Source organism: Myripristis murdjan, chromosome 4, assembly GCF_902150065.1.
Source record: "Myripristis murdjan chromosome 4, fMyrMur1.1, whole genome shotgun sequence".
In the NCBI taxonomy this organism is placed as follows: Eukaryota; Metazoa; Chordata; class Actinopteri; order Holocentriformes; family Holocentridae; genus Myripristis; species Myripristis murdjan.
In genome coordinates this window covers 26,974,233-26,987,050 of record NC_043983.1, presented here as the reverse complement: position 1 = coordinate 26,987,050, position 12,818 = coordinate 26,974,233, and the positions used below count along the sequence as shown (strand labels likewise).

The window sequence follows — 12,818 nt, the reverse complement described above, 5'->3', positions numbered from 1 at the left end:
TATTTTATGAAGGCAGAACAAATGAAGGAAGTGCACAAACTACCACCGTGTTCCCATGGCAACCAAGTTAACAGCCCCCTTGGGTGGCTCACCCAGGAGGCCGTCACAGGGACAGACATGGGTGCGGGAGATGAACATTCAACAACTCAAAAAATCTGCGTATTGTTTCTCTGAATATTGTTTGCCCTCCAAAATGACAGATATTACTTTTGTTGTGGTTATTGTGGTACATCTCCATCCCTACAAAGAGAGTTTTTTTTTGTTTTGTTTTGTTTTGTTTTGTTTTGTTTTGACTCTCTGACCCGGTTCCCTCCCCTGGTGAGGTGGTGGGGTTTGACTGACAGGTGTTTGATTTCAGCAAGACCCTCAGCCACGTCATATCTGATGGGATCTGAGTAGCAAGAAACCTGTCACATCATAAAACCGACTGACCTAGACCTAGACACACACACAAACACAAACACACACAGACACACACACACACTTGGACTGTACAAAATAACATCCAAAACTGGCCCAGGGTTTCTGCAGGTTTCAGAATCTCATGCTTTTTTTTCTTCTTTTCTTTTTTTTTTCAAGACCATTTCAATTTAACCAGCTCACCAAATAAGCACAAATCTGTCAACAGCCATTTCATTTCCAACTGAACACAGCTAATGAAAAATTGAAAACCATGATGTAATATGATGCAACTAAACAAATCATGACCTTTGCCACATTTTCTTTGCCTTGCTTCTCAACTCTGCGCTGAATGGATGACGCCTACTGTAAATAGTCTATGTGCTTCAAAATAAAATGCAGCTGCAAGTAAAACCTTATTCCAGGGTGAACAAAGAAAACGAGGCTTTTGATACTTTTCAAGGCATCAAAGCTCACTCCATGGTGGTGGAGGAGCATCTGATGCCAGGCAAAGTGAAAATGTAACATGGTACCAGGTTACATTAACGTAAATATAATATTAACTAACGTGTTGAAATTTTAAAGTAAAGTAGCATGGGATGACGTAAACATGAAGTGATGTGACAGCAGTTTGACAGGAACTAACACTTTGCATTTCACTCCGACTGTCTAAGGATTATTCTCTGTGTAGCCTCAGCTGATCGCTCTGTGTCTGTCTGAAATTTGGGATTGCAACTGAAGCGTCTGTGCTTGATTAATCTGGTTTATAGTGTAATGGCTTCGTTTTGAACAGACTATACTGGCACAGTCGACCAGGACAGGTGCGACTCGACAAGATGATTTATACTTTTGCCATTTCTTGGTAGGACAGCACGGAGAGAGTCTCGCCACAACAAATCTGGTCTGTTTTATAGTTTTACCACACCCCAGCGTACATGTGGATATCATAATGATGTGGTAATTAACATTGACATTACAGATTTCAGCTTTAGATTTGGACGATTTCTTTTAAAACTGTGTGAGACTTTTGAAAAGGTCTGAGGACGCCCTGTGGCCCGTTGCTTACAGCTGTGGCAGGTGGCTCCTTTGTAGCCGCTGTTGGAGCAGTTGCAGTGGAAGGTGCTCCATGACTGACTGCATCTACCGCCATGTTCGCAATGACTGGGAGAACACCTGAGAGAGAGAGAGAGAGAGAGAGAGAGAGAGAGAGAGAGAGAGAGAGAGAGAGAGAGGAAGGGCGGATGAGAGGGGATTATTTCCTTGTCTATCAAAAGTTCTCCACAAAGTTTCTCAAGGATCTTGGTGCAAAGAGGAACAATGGGCCTTCAGCAAGCACTCCTGACTATTCTGATGAACAGGTGTGTAGGAGGGACCTGAATAAAGGCAGACTTTCAATAACAACAAAAAAAAAAAAAGTCTGTCTTTGAAGTGCAGATGCGTTCAGAGAAGTTGCTGGTTCCAAACGTCTCGTTGCCGCCATCGTTACCTGCCATCGCATCTTGGAGAGACAGAAAATCCTTGAACTCCCACCTAGCCCATCTCTGAAGGAAGGCACATTAACCTTTTTATTTATTTTCATGTTTCTGCACTATAAAACGAACATTTTTTTCTCATGATAGAGAAATACAGTTTTCTCCTCTTTAGGTTCAGATCTACAGTGTTCAAATGTCGATCCATGAGGCTCAATGCTGCCACACAGTTCACACACAAGTTCCTGTTTCAATTCAAATTTTATGTATGCATGTATTTATGTATGTATGTATTGTGACATCTTTGGTGCCAGGCATTTATTGTTGTGGTGTTTTTGTACCGCACTTTCCAGAGATCACCTGTCAATCAAACAGGGTGCCCAGCAAATCTAACACATCTTTTTCCTTGGATTTTCCTTCGCCTGTTCGACCACGGTGGCTATCACTGCTCATGCAAACGACCCAGTTCTTCTTCTTCTGTTTATTCCAAAGAAACCGAAAGTGTGAAACATATCCCTTCCTGTGTAAAAGACCCCTAATGTTTACAACAGCAAATGTGAAAAGTTTTATAAACTGGATACAGGCTGAATCACTATTGTGTTGAATGGAGTTGCACAACGGACACTCATTTGTATAAAAAATGTCGCAGAATATTGCCTGAATGGTTTGCAGTTCATCTCAGCCTGGGCTTGCCTCCTATCTCGGCATTACCTTGCTCTCACTGAAACACGGATCAATATGGATCGCTACAGAGAGCATGGTTACACCCCGTGGCTCTGACCTTTACACCTTTTACGACTGATTGCTAGTAATGTTGGCAGCACAGCCATCAGAGCTTATTCTATTGTTGCCCTCCTTGCAAGTCACTCTATGCCCAGATGCCAGCGACATACCCAAAATATAAATGTAAATGTACACTATAGCCTGTGTGACACATCCTCCTGCTGGGAATGAGCTCAGCATGGCTACAAACACATACACACACACACACACACACACAAAAGCAGACGCAAGCTTTCTCAAACTGACTGAGAAAATAAAGGAGGTACAGCTACAGGATTGAGGGATTAGGAAACATTCATGGAGGAGGAGAAAGAAGCAGAGACGGCGGGAGGGAAGAGGTGAGACAGAGGGTGAAGGTGTGTGTAGGGGAAGGATAGATGGAGGAAGTAGTAGTGGGATGCGGGAGGCAGCGGCTGGATATCAGCAGCATTTGGACACTGAACCTGTGAAAATGAGGTCAGGGCACTATGTCTTATTAAATACAGACAGAGAAAGAGCAGCACAGAGGCAGACTGACACAGTGGGCTCGCACTGGAAAGAAAAAAAAAATGTCATATCAGCCTGCACCGTGCGATGTCAGTCAACCACAGCTCGTTGCCATGGTGATTTTGATAAACAAGAGGTCCCACCACACAGTTAAAACCAATCCATCAGTAAAAATTACATCATGACTCATTTTTAATATTTCATTTCAAGATGTAGAATTTTTTTTTTTTTTTGGGCATACATCATCAAGCATAAAATGAATAGGGCGCCACACTGCAAAAATGCAAAATCTTACCAAGATTATTTGTCTTATTTCTAGTCAAAATATCTCATTAAACTTAAAATACGACATGATCACCTCAGAAGTAAATTGTTTTTAGACAATTTTTCAAGTGAAAATTCACTTGAAACAAGTGAAAATTTGCTTGTTTCATTGGCAAAATTTGCCAGTGGAAAAAGTGAAAATTCACTTGAAATAAGTGAAAATTAGCTAGAAACAAGAAACAAATTTTGCCAATGAAACAAGCAAATTTTCACTTGTTTCAAGCAAATTTTCACTTGAAACAAGAGACAAATTGTCTAAAAACAAGTTACTTCTGAGGTGATCATGTCTTATTTTAAGTGTAATGAGATATTTTGACTAGTAATAAGACATTTTTGACTTGAAATAAGACAAATAATCTTGGTAAGATTTTGAGTTTTTGCAGTGCAGTTGGAAAAAGCTCAGCCAAACCAGTCTTTCGAAGAATATCTTGTTCTCCCGGATTCCTAATTGGACAATCAGAAGAAGAAAGCTCTCGAGTTTTCACCTCTTTATCTTCATCAGATAAGGAGACAGGGAGAGCAGGTGGAGGAACATATGTTGCTACATCTATTTTCCCTGACTTTTCAACATCCGTTTTGTCTTCGCTGCCGCGGTTCGATGGCAAATGTTGTGAATACTCAACAACGACTACAGCGAACAGTGAGCAGCGAACATCTGGTCTGCTGTCAATCACATATCGCTCCACGCTGCCTCAAACAAACAGGCAGACAGACACCAAAAACACTAGAGCGATGTAAAACACAAGGCCTGGTCAAAGAGCGAGCCGCACTGTCGTCTGTATCGCCGCATCTAAATATTTGCGGAGGGTTAAAAGGACACAGTCCCTGTAGGTTTGTCCTCTATAAATCTCTGGAGGGCTTCAATCAAGAGTAACAATTTGCAATGCAACTAGACGGCGTACTGTGCCGGGGCTCGGATCACAGGGCTGCAGGCTTAACTGAGAAAACAGACTTGGTAGCTTATCTAAAAGTTTGTGCTGCGGTGTGACAGTGTCCTGTACCGTAGCTTGGATCACAGGACTTGTATCCAATCTCCCCACTTTCTATTAGTGCCTCCGGCTAAACCAGCACAGCATAGCACTGCCCCTGGTCTGCACACTATTACTGGGATAGATAGACCGCAATGTCCTACAAAGACTTCAAATAACTGCAGTCGGCTGAACAGCATGAGAGAGAGAGAGGGAGTGTGTTTGTGTGTGTGTGTGTGTGTGTGTGTGTGTGTGTGTGTGTGTGTGTGAAAGCCAGAGGGAGGTGGAGGTTAAGGTATGTATGTATTTTTATCCTTTCAGTCAGCTCTACACCTGCTCCTGGACAAGTTGGCACCTTCACACACACGCACACACACACACACACACACACTCACACAAAGGACACAGTTTGGAGTGACAACGGGAGCGTGAAGGGTACATTGTGTTTGTGACAATGCATGTGTGTGTGTGTGTGTGTGTGTGTGTGTGTGTGTGTGTGTGTCCTTTTCATGCTGGGTCTGGCCAGTTTGCCACGTTGTGAAGTCACTGGCTGATAGGCAGACAGACAGAAAGACAGGCAGACATGGGGAAAGGACACCGTAGTGACCTGTGTTTCGCTTTACCTGTGTGTGTGTGTGTGTGTGTGTGTGTGTTTTGACAAGGTGTATTATTAAATTGTCAGGGGGTTGACAGAAGCTAAGAGGTCACACACACTGCCGTCTGACAGCTTCATCTGTCTCACATCAAAACATACATCCACAGACACGCACAGTGCACACAGACAAACAGGAATACTCATGGACATTTGCATGCGCACACACACACACACACACACACACACACACACACACACAGACATACACATAAAAACACACACATCAGGATGAAAGAGGTTGGTGGATGCAGGAGGTAATGCTCTCGATTTGCTTAGAGTAACGGTATTTCTCCATTTGTATTCTTGTCAGTGTTTGTGTTCACCATCATGTGTTTGAAGTCACATCTAATGGCAGAAGTGTGATTCTTAAACCACAGAACCCAAGGACAGGTAAAGATCTGAAATTTGCTTCCATCAGATGCATGAAATGATGACCTGCCCACTAAAATCCAAAGCCAGAGCAACGCAACACAGTGAAATATAGCGGCACGAATTAAAACTGCAAAGGTGCCTGTCTGTTCTTGGATTCTTTATGACTTTGTTCTTCCAAGACAACTTGTGAAGAACCTTCTGCAAGAATCGTCCTGCCGTTCGTCTGGATGTGATAATCACCTTAAGTGAACTAGGAGATGAAACACGCCTGCATCTCAGTGCTAATTAATCCACTTACTTGCATGTAAGCTCCTCAGTCTCTCCTTGGCAACTTTCCTCTGGAGGCAGTAAGGCGGAGCCGGTGTGCTAAGGGCCCGCCGGCCACAAAGTGACAATAGGAATTCTGGATTAATGAATGGCTATCGGTGCTCTGTTTTCAATCTTCAATTTCAAAGGATGCCACTTGTGCCTCAAGGAGGGCTTTACCCGAGATTTACTTCATTCCATGCAACAAACAGTGATGTGCCACCCCACGGATGCGGCTTAGACTTACTCTTGGAACTTACATAACTGTGTGGAGGGGAAAAGTGTGGATTATATGGAATCTGCCCAATCCTCCTCCAGAGATTTGCCTTGAGAAAAATGCCCTAACTCAGCCGACTGTCAGATGGCACAGTTTGATATCTACTACCATTTTTTTTGTTGCATCCCTTTAATCTTGAGGTAAGCTTACACCCAGTGGATACAGTACTTTGTATTCACCTCACATTCACCTCTCAGACATCTATTCCTTGACTAGTGAATGTGTGTCAGCAAATTTTATGTCTATTTACCTGTGTGTGAGTGCATACTGGCATTGTTAAGAACGATATGAATATTAAATGTTTATGCCGTACACCACCCAATGCTGTATACTGTATACACCGCCAAAACTATGCCTGCAGAAGCAGAACTTATTTGAAATGACAGGACAGCAATAAATTAGATTAGATTTTCCATCCAACTTTATATCATACTGACCATGTTAAGGGGAGGAAATGGTTTTCTGGCTTAGCATATATTTTCCAGAGTTATGCAATTGGACTGCAGAGAAAACTGAATTTAAAAAAAATATATCACAATCTGAGTTACTTCTTTTTGGCACTGCGGTCACAGATCCCAAACTGATTGTGGAGGTCTCTCTGAGCCGCAGCAACACACTTGACAGGGGAGCATCACAACAAAGTTAATGAATTTAAATACCATGAAAAAAGAAAGTCAGAACGGTTTGGTCTCACAGGTCACTATCTTATGAATGCTTGTATGTAGTGGATAAGGCAGTGGACTTCAAGCATTTTGGCTTTTTTTTTTTTTTATTTTTTAGATGCATTTTCCAAGGTACACTATTTCTACACACTATGTACATGCTCATATATAAAGAATATAATTGTATTTGATAAGCCATATATATATATATTCCAGGCCTATTATTTAACAATAATAATAATAATATTTACAAGTTATGCAATTGATAGCTGACTGAATCCCTTGCATTTCACAAAACAATTTTAAAATGTCTTTATCTCTTTAAATGAATAACAAATTTTCTTTTACAAAAAAAAAAAAAAAAATCTTTTACCGAGATTCAATTTTGGACAGTTTTATTTTTAGTTTAATAATATTATATATATTAAAAATAATAATAATAATAACCCATCCTTGCCCTGTGCAAAAGACATCTTGAATGGTCCACAAATTAGGCCAGGTTGGGAACAATAAATCAAACGCCCCCTTCCACACTGGGCTGAGCGCATCGTTTTCTCACACTTCCATCCCACAACAACACATGGGAGTCAGATAACTAATTTTTGGGTCAGATAACTTGGGAGATTTTTGCAAGAAACGACTGCCTGCCGCAAACCCACAGCACGTGACAGAAGACAGTCAGCTACAGCAGAAGTTGACGTTAGCTAGCGTTAGTTCTGGAAAGGCAGCAGTGTTCTCTGCAGCTCGGATGAAGATCTGGGCCGGGCACAAACACACAGGAACTCAGGATAAGTCAATAATGTCCCCAAACTCATTGGGATCTGTATAATGAATTGGAGAAAGGGAAGACATTTTGGCTCAGGACAAAATCAGTGAGGTGGCGGCGGCTCTGGGGGCTGACCTGTCGATGATGCCACACATATCAATCTGCAGATGGCTGTAGTTTCCCAGCAGCCTCTCCTGCACCTTGATCAGGTCAACCGGCTGGCTGTCCAGAGTCAGGAGACGCATGCAGCCCTGGAACACCTTGAAGGGGTTCTCACACTCGTGACCGCTCCCCTCAGCAGGACAACCTGAGGAAGGAACCACATGAAAGCAGTCGAGACTCTATTTTCGTGTCAGATCAAGCAGAGTGACTTTGGAGTGGTAATTTGGTCGGTGAATTAATGTTAAGTGGATTTTTTCCCCCCCTGTGCTGATTCGGTAATTCTTTTCTCCCCATGACATGACTTACCCAACCAACACCAGGTTCTTTCAAAATAGGTCCATGCACTTCGATGTTTTTGTACAAACCAAATTGGCTGGCTCTAAATCATTGGACTAATCTGCATACATAGCACAAATTATCGCCAATTTCCACTCAGTGTCCAAAAAGGCCATGTTTCCCAGATCCAGCAACTACATAAGCTATCTACTTTCCAACAGGTCTCCCAAAATTAGTATGTATGTGTGTGTGTGTGTGTGTGTGTGTGTGTGTGTGTGTGTAGTATGTGCTGCTGCCTGAGTCTGCACCTTGTTCATGAAAACAGAGCCCATTGTGTTGATGCTGTTTTCTGGGCTAACACGATAAATAGAGATGAAACAGAATTTATTAAAGAGAGTGAGAGTGAGAGTGAGAGAAAGAGAGAGAGAGAGAGACAGAGAGAGTTTATAGTGTTACAGTGCCTCGCTCCGCCATTAGTTATACCATCATCCCCCCACTCAGGTCAGCTGCTTACATATACATTCTCCATTCTATAAACAAGGCTTGATATATTCAGCTGAACAAATACATCAGTGACTGGCTGAGTCCAATCTGCAGCTGTTTTTTTTTTGTTTTTGTTTTTTTTTTCTTGGGTGGTGGTGGTGGAGATGGAGATTTTTTCTTCCAGAAGTTAAAATGTCAAACAACAGGGTACGAGTATGTCTGAAACTTCTTTGGACCCACACAGCTAAAGTTTGCTTGTGCAAACCAAACAGGAGCCGCCCCTCCCCCTCCCATGTCGTCGCAGCCAAGGGAAAAGCGACTGTCACACAGCGAGAGAGCAAATGACAGCAGCAGCGCTCGCTAAATGCCTCGCTGCTGCAGAGTATTGGACAAAGGAAGCGTCACTCGGTACCACGTTGGTTTTGATCGCTTCGACACATGGCTCACCTTCTGTCGTGAAAACAGAAACTCGGGTAAAAAAAAAATATATATATAAGATGCGAGTTGTGGTAGGAGAGGGAAACAAGCTGGTGTGTGTGCAATAAGAGAGAATAGAAGGGTAAGTGAGCAAGGTGAGCAGATTAAAATAGTTTGTGCGTAAACTAAAATAAGGTGGAGAATTTAGTAGAATTAAAATGGTGAAATAAGAAATAACCTAGTAGAAATCAGGCAAAGTATTCAAATAATTCAGCAGATAAACACCCCCCCCCCCACACACACAGAAACACACAACACATTGGCAACTGGTTGTTTGGGCTGATGGTGGCCAGTAGGAACATTTTGACCATATTGCCCAACCCTGCTTGACACCTTTTTTAATATAATTTAAAGGTCCTCTGTGTTTCTGATGAATATATTATGTGCTACATCTCACAGACCACCAAGTTGCGACTTGAATCACTACAGGCTTAAAACTCACTGACATGTTGTAGGGTTTAAAATTCAATGATTTACTCATTAGGATCATTAGGATTTACTAATTGGTATAATACCTTCTGTGATTTACTACAGGTGTTAAAACTCACGGTGATTTACTATAGCTGTCAAATCTTAATGTAATTTCTCTTCAGCATATGGTGGCTATTCTATTATTTATTCAGATGAGGTGACGTCTGATTTGTGCTGTGGCCGGAGCTGTGCTGTTCAAAGCCGAGCTCTGAACATTGAATCAATGCGATCGATTTTTTCATTTCATTAATACACTTCAGACATGGAGAAATGTAGCGTGTCTGTGTGTGTGTGTGTGTGTGTGTGTGTGTGTCTATATAAGTATTTATGTGAGCATGCACAAGTGTGTGTGTGTGTGTTTGTAAGGGCACTGTGTGCAGGAGGAGGTTCCACAGCTAATCAGAGCACATGCCACGACTACAGATCAGTGTTGCATGGTAAGGGAACGAGGAGAGAAAATGAAAGTGATGAGATAGAGCTGCGAAAATGAAAAGGAGAGGTGATGGGAGGGGAGGGAAGACACTGAGAGGGGAACAAAAAAGCGAGTGGAGGAAACAAGAGAGGAGAGAAAGAGGGGAGAGAGGGGAGAAGAGGCGAAGGACAACCTGAAAGAAAAAAATAAACGTCAAAGAGAATCAAGACAGGAGGAAGAGGGAGGTTGTCCAGAGGAGAGAGGAGGACAGAACGAGGAGAGGGAGAGAGAGGGATAAAGCTTTATGAATTCATCCTCTTTGGATGGCATTAAACCTCCTGAGGAAGTCTGGAGATAATAATTATTACCTGAGCACCTCCATGAATTTTAACTCGTCCAGAATGGCCGCGTCAGCAGTTTTCCCCAACTACCACGGTAAAAACTTCACCTGAAATTAATTGTTTTTTGTTGTTGTGCTCTAGAAAAATCTGGGGCACTCGCTTGATACATTATAATCCAGAGGGGCAGCTCATCATCATTTTGAGCCATATACCATTAGGATTACCTAGATACCGTTTAGGATTAAAACGTTTTTTTGACAACAGATGGCATGACACACCTTTTTTGGCAGCCATATTGGGTTGGCAACCTGTTCACCAACAATTCATGTTAATAGTGTTTCTAAACTTACGATATACAGCGTGGAATAGACATAGTTAATCATATCTGTCCTGGTTTTCTTTGCTATTTTCACAAAGTAGATTATGTGATAATAAAATGAATTAGACCCACTGTTTTCACCTGTTCATCACAAGGCAACAGGTAAGCTTAGGCAAGTTAAACAATTCTGCTTAAGGTTCGGCAACTAAGGCAGCTTGGCTTAGTGCTTGTTGTCATGGTTACAATTAGGTGGGTTAGACAACTTAATCAGCTTCATTGGAGGTTAGATATAATTTATTTACCTAAATCGTATTTAGGTAAATAAAACAATGCATTTAAGGTTAAGAAAAGGCTTGAATAAGAAAAAAATTATTTCAGTGAAATTTATCCTGGCTTGAAGGCCAATGTTTACAGCCATTGCCCTGATTTCTGCATTTTATACCTCTTTCATGTAATCCCTCCCTAGTGGGGAAATGTGTTTGCCTCCTTTCTGTTGCTAATATAAAACATCATAATATAAAATTAGCGTGCAATAATATCTGATCAGCCAGACATTTCTGTTTTGTTAGCAACATATCTAATTTGTGAACTACAAAATAGGAAAAACAATACATACCTTCCAGACACTGGATTAACCTCATGCATATTTTACATAGAATATATATAATACTGATGTTTCTTCTCTTACCACCAAAGAAGAGGTGACTTCCTGTCACAAATGGAAATGAGATGCTGGTGTGAGCGCTGCTTCCTTCTTCTTTATCCACTGTAATGGTCAGATGATCCTGTCTGGACCTGAGCCCCACAGAATGCCACTGGCCATCATTCAAACTTGAACCTGGGAACACACACACACACACACACACACACACACACACACACACACACACACATAAATTAGTGCCAGGAGAATTTGAAACTTGACTTTGGTGACCCACTGAGTTGGCTAACTTGGTGGCAGTATTTCAAGTCAGCTGTCACAGAGCCCCCCACCCCCTCTGCAGCCTGCAGAGAGAAGACAGGCATATAGAAGAGGTGATATGAAGTTGTTATACTCCTGACTGTATAATAGAACTGGACTAAACTTGTATAAGGAGAACAGATATTTTGGTATTGTATGGTATTTTATATTTCTGTGGTGCAAGAAGGGTTCAGCAAGAGTCAAATGTAGGTCAGTCAGTCTATCACTTGGTCAAAGGTGCTGCCTCACCCATAGGCGGAGTTTGCGGGGGGGGGGGCAGGGGGGGCATTGCCCCCCCTAGCGTCTGAAATGTGTCACTACATTGAGTCAAAAATAGGTCCAATATTTTTTTTTTTCCTGTATACATATCTATAAACATTTAAGCAATGCAAGAAAATAAGATTATTTTCAGAAATAAATCTGAATTACATTATGTTTGGCATTATAATAAATAAAATAATAATAATAAAAAAAATGTTTGCCCCCCCCAGCGCAAATTTCAAACTCCGCCTATGGCCTCACCTCCTAAGTGTTAGATAGGCTACTGCAACTGCACAGGCTAATTTACAGTTTGTGCAAAAAAAAAAAAAAAAAAAAAGTTTTTGCTGGTGACTATATTAGTTACAACTCCACTGAGCAAGCAAAGCTTCCTCTTTGCATATCCACTTTGAAAGTTTTCCTAAAGCTAACTGCATGGCACTCACTCACTTTGCATTCAGTCATGCTTGCCCACCCAGTTTTTGAATCATAATATGTGTTTGCAACTGCAGCGGCTAATCTCTGTTTGCTGGTGAATATGTTGGTCACAATTAGGTGGAGCATAAACAGTTTTGCCTCAACAAATGTGGATAAAAAAAAAACACATTTTGGCTACCAGACTATGATACTAAAAGACAGTTAACCTATCAGAGTGTGTCTGTGCTGTACAGTGGATCCTGTCTCCTTGATAATACCCTGGTGAATGATGTGGTTATTCCAGGACTGCAGTAATTTCATAGAATTATAGCAACACTTGATGCTACACACCGACGTAGTTAGACGCTGTGGGACTGAACAGCATCTATACATGCCTGTGTGTTTATCTACCTATAGGTAAACAAATCAAACAAATTGGACTTCCATGCAACAAACGAGGAGCATGAGGCAGTCCTCTTGCTGTTTTGGGTGGCCTCTCCTTTCTCGGTCCTGCACCTTTTGTGCCAAACACACACACACACACTCGTAGCGAACACAGAGAGCAACACACACTAAACTAAACCAATATTAACCACAGTGGCTTCAGTTTTTTACAGGTACAGTGCTGTCAAAATTAATTTGAAAATGATATATTGAGGTAATATTCTACATGTAGGGGCTGTTATGGCAGCAGATCAGAAGTGAAACTTATCTTGTTTCATTTCCCTATACTTGAGTAAAGTGTCCAGCCGGCTTTGTGGATCTGCAGGGGTT

At 41.7% G+C, this 12,818-nt stretch overlaps 1 protein-coding gene across 1 annotated transcript in view; it reads right to left on the bottom strand.

Annotated features, from left to right (window-relative positions):
• The window catches only part of LOC115357998 (contactin-associated protein-like 4), a 107,563-nt gene that overhangs the window by 38,335 nt on the left and 56,410 nt on the right, over positions 1-12,818 (bottom strand). Inside the window, exons 9-11 of the mRNA XM_030049766.1 lie at positions 11,097-11,246; positions 7,603-7,774; positions 1,466-1,572 (exon numbers count right to left, since the gene is read on the bottom strand). Coding sequence (XP_029905626.1) covers positions 1,466-1,572; positions 7,603-7,774; positions 11,097-11,246 — 429 coding nt within the window. The remainder of the gene's footprint in view (positions 1-1,465; positions 1,573-7,602; positions 7,775-11,096; positions 11,247-12,818) is intronic.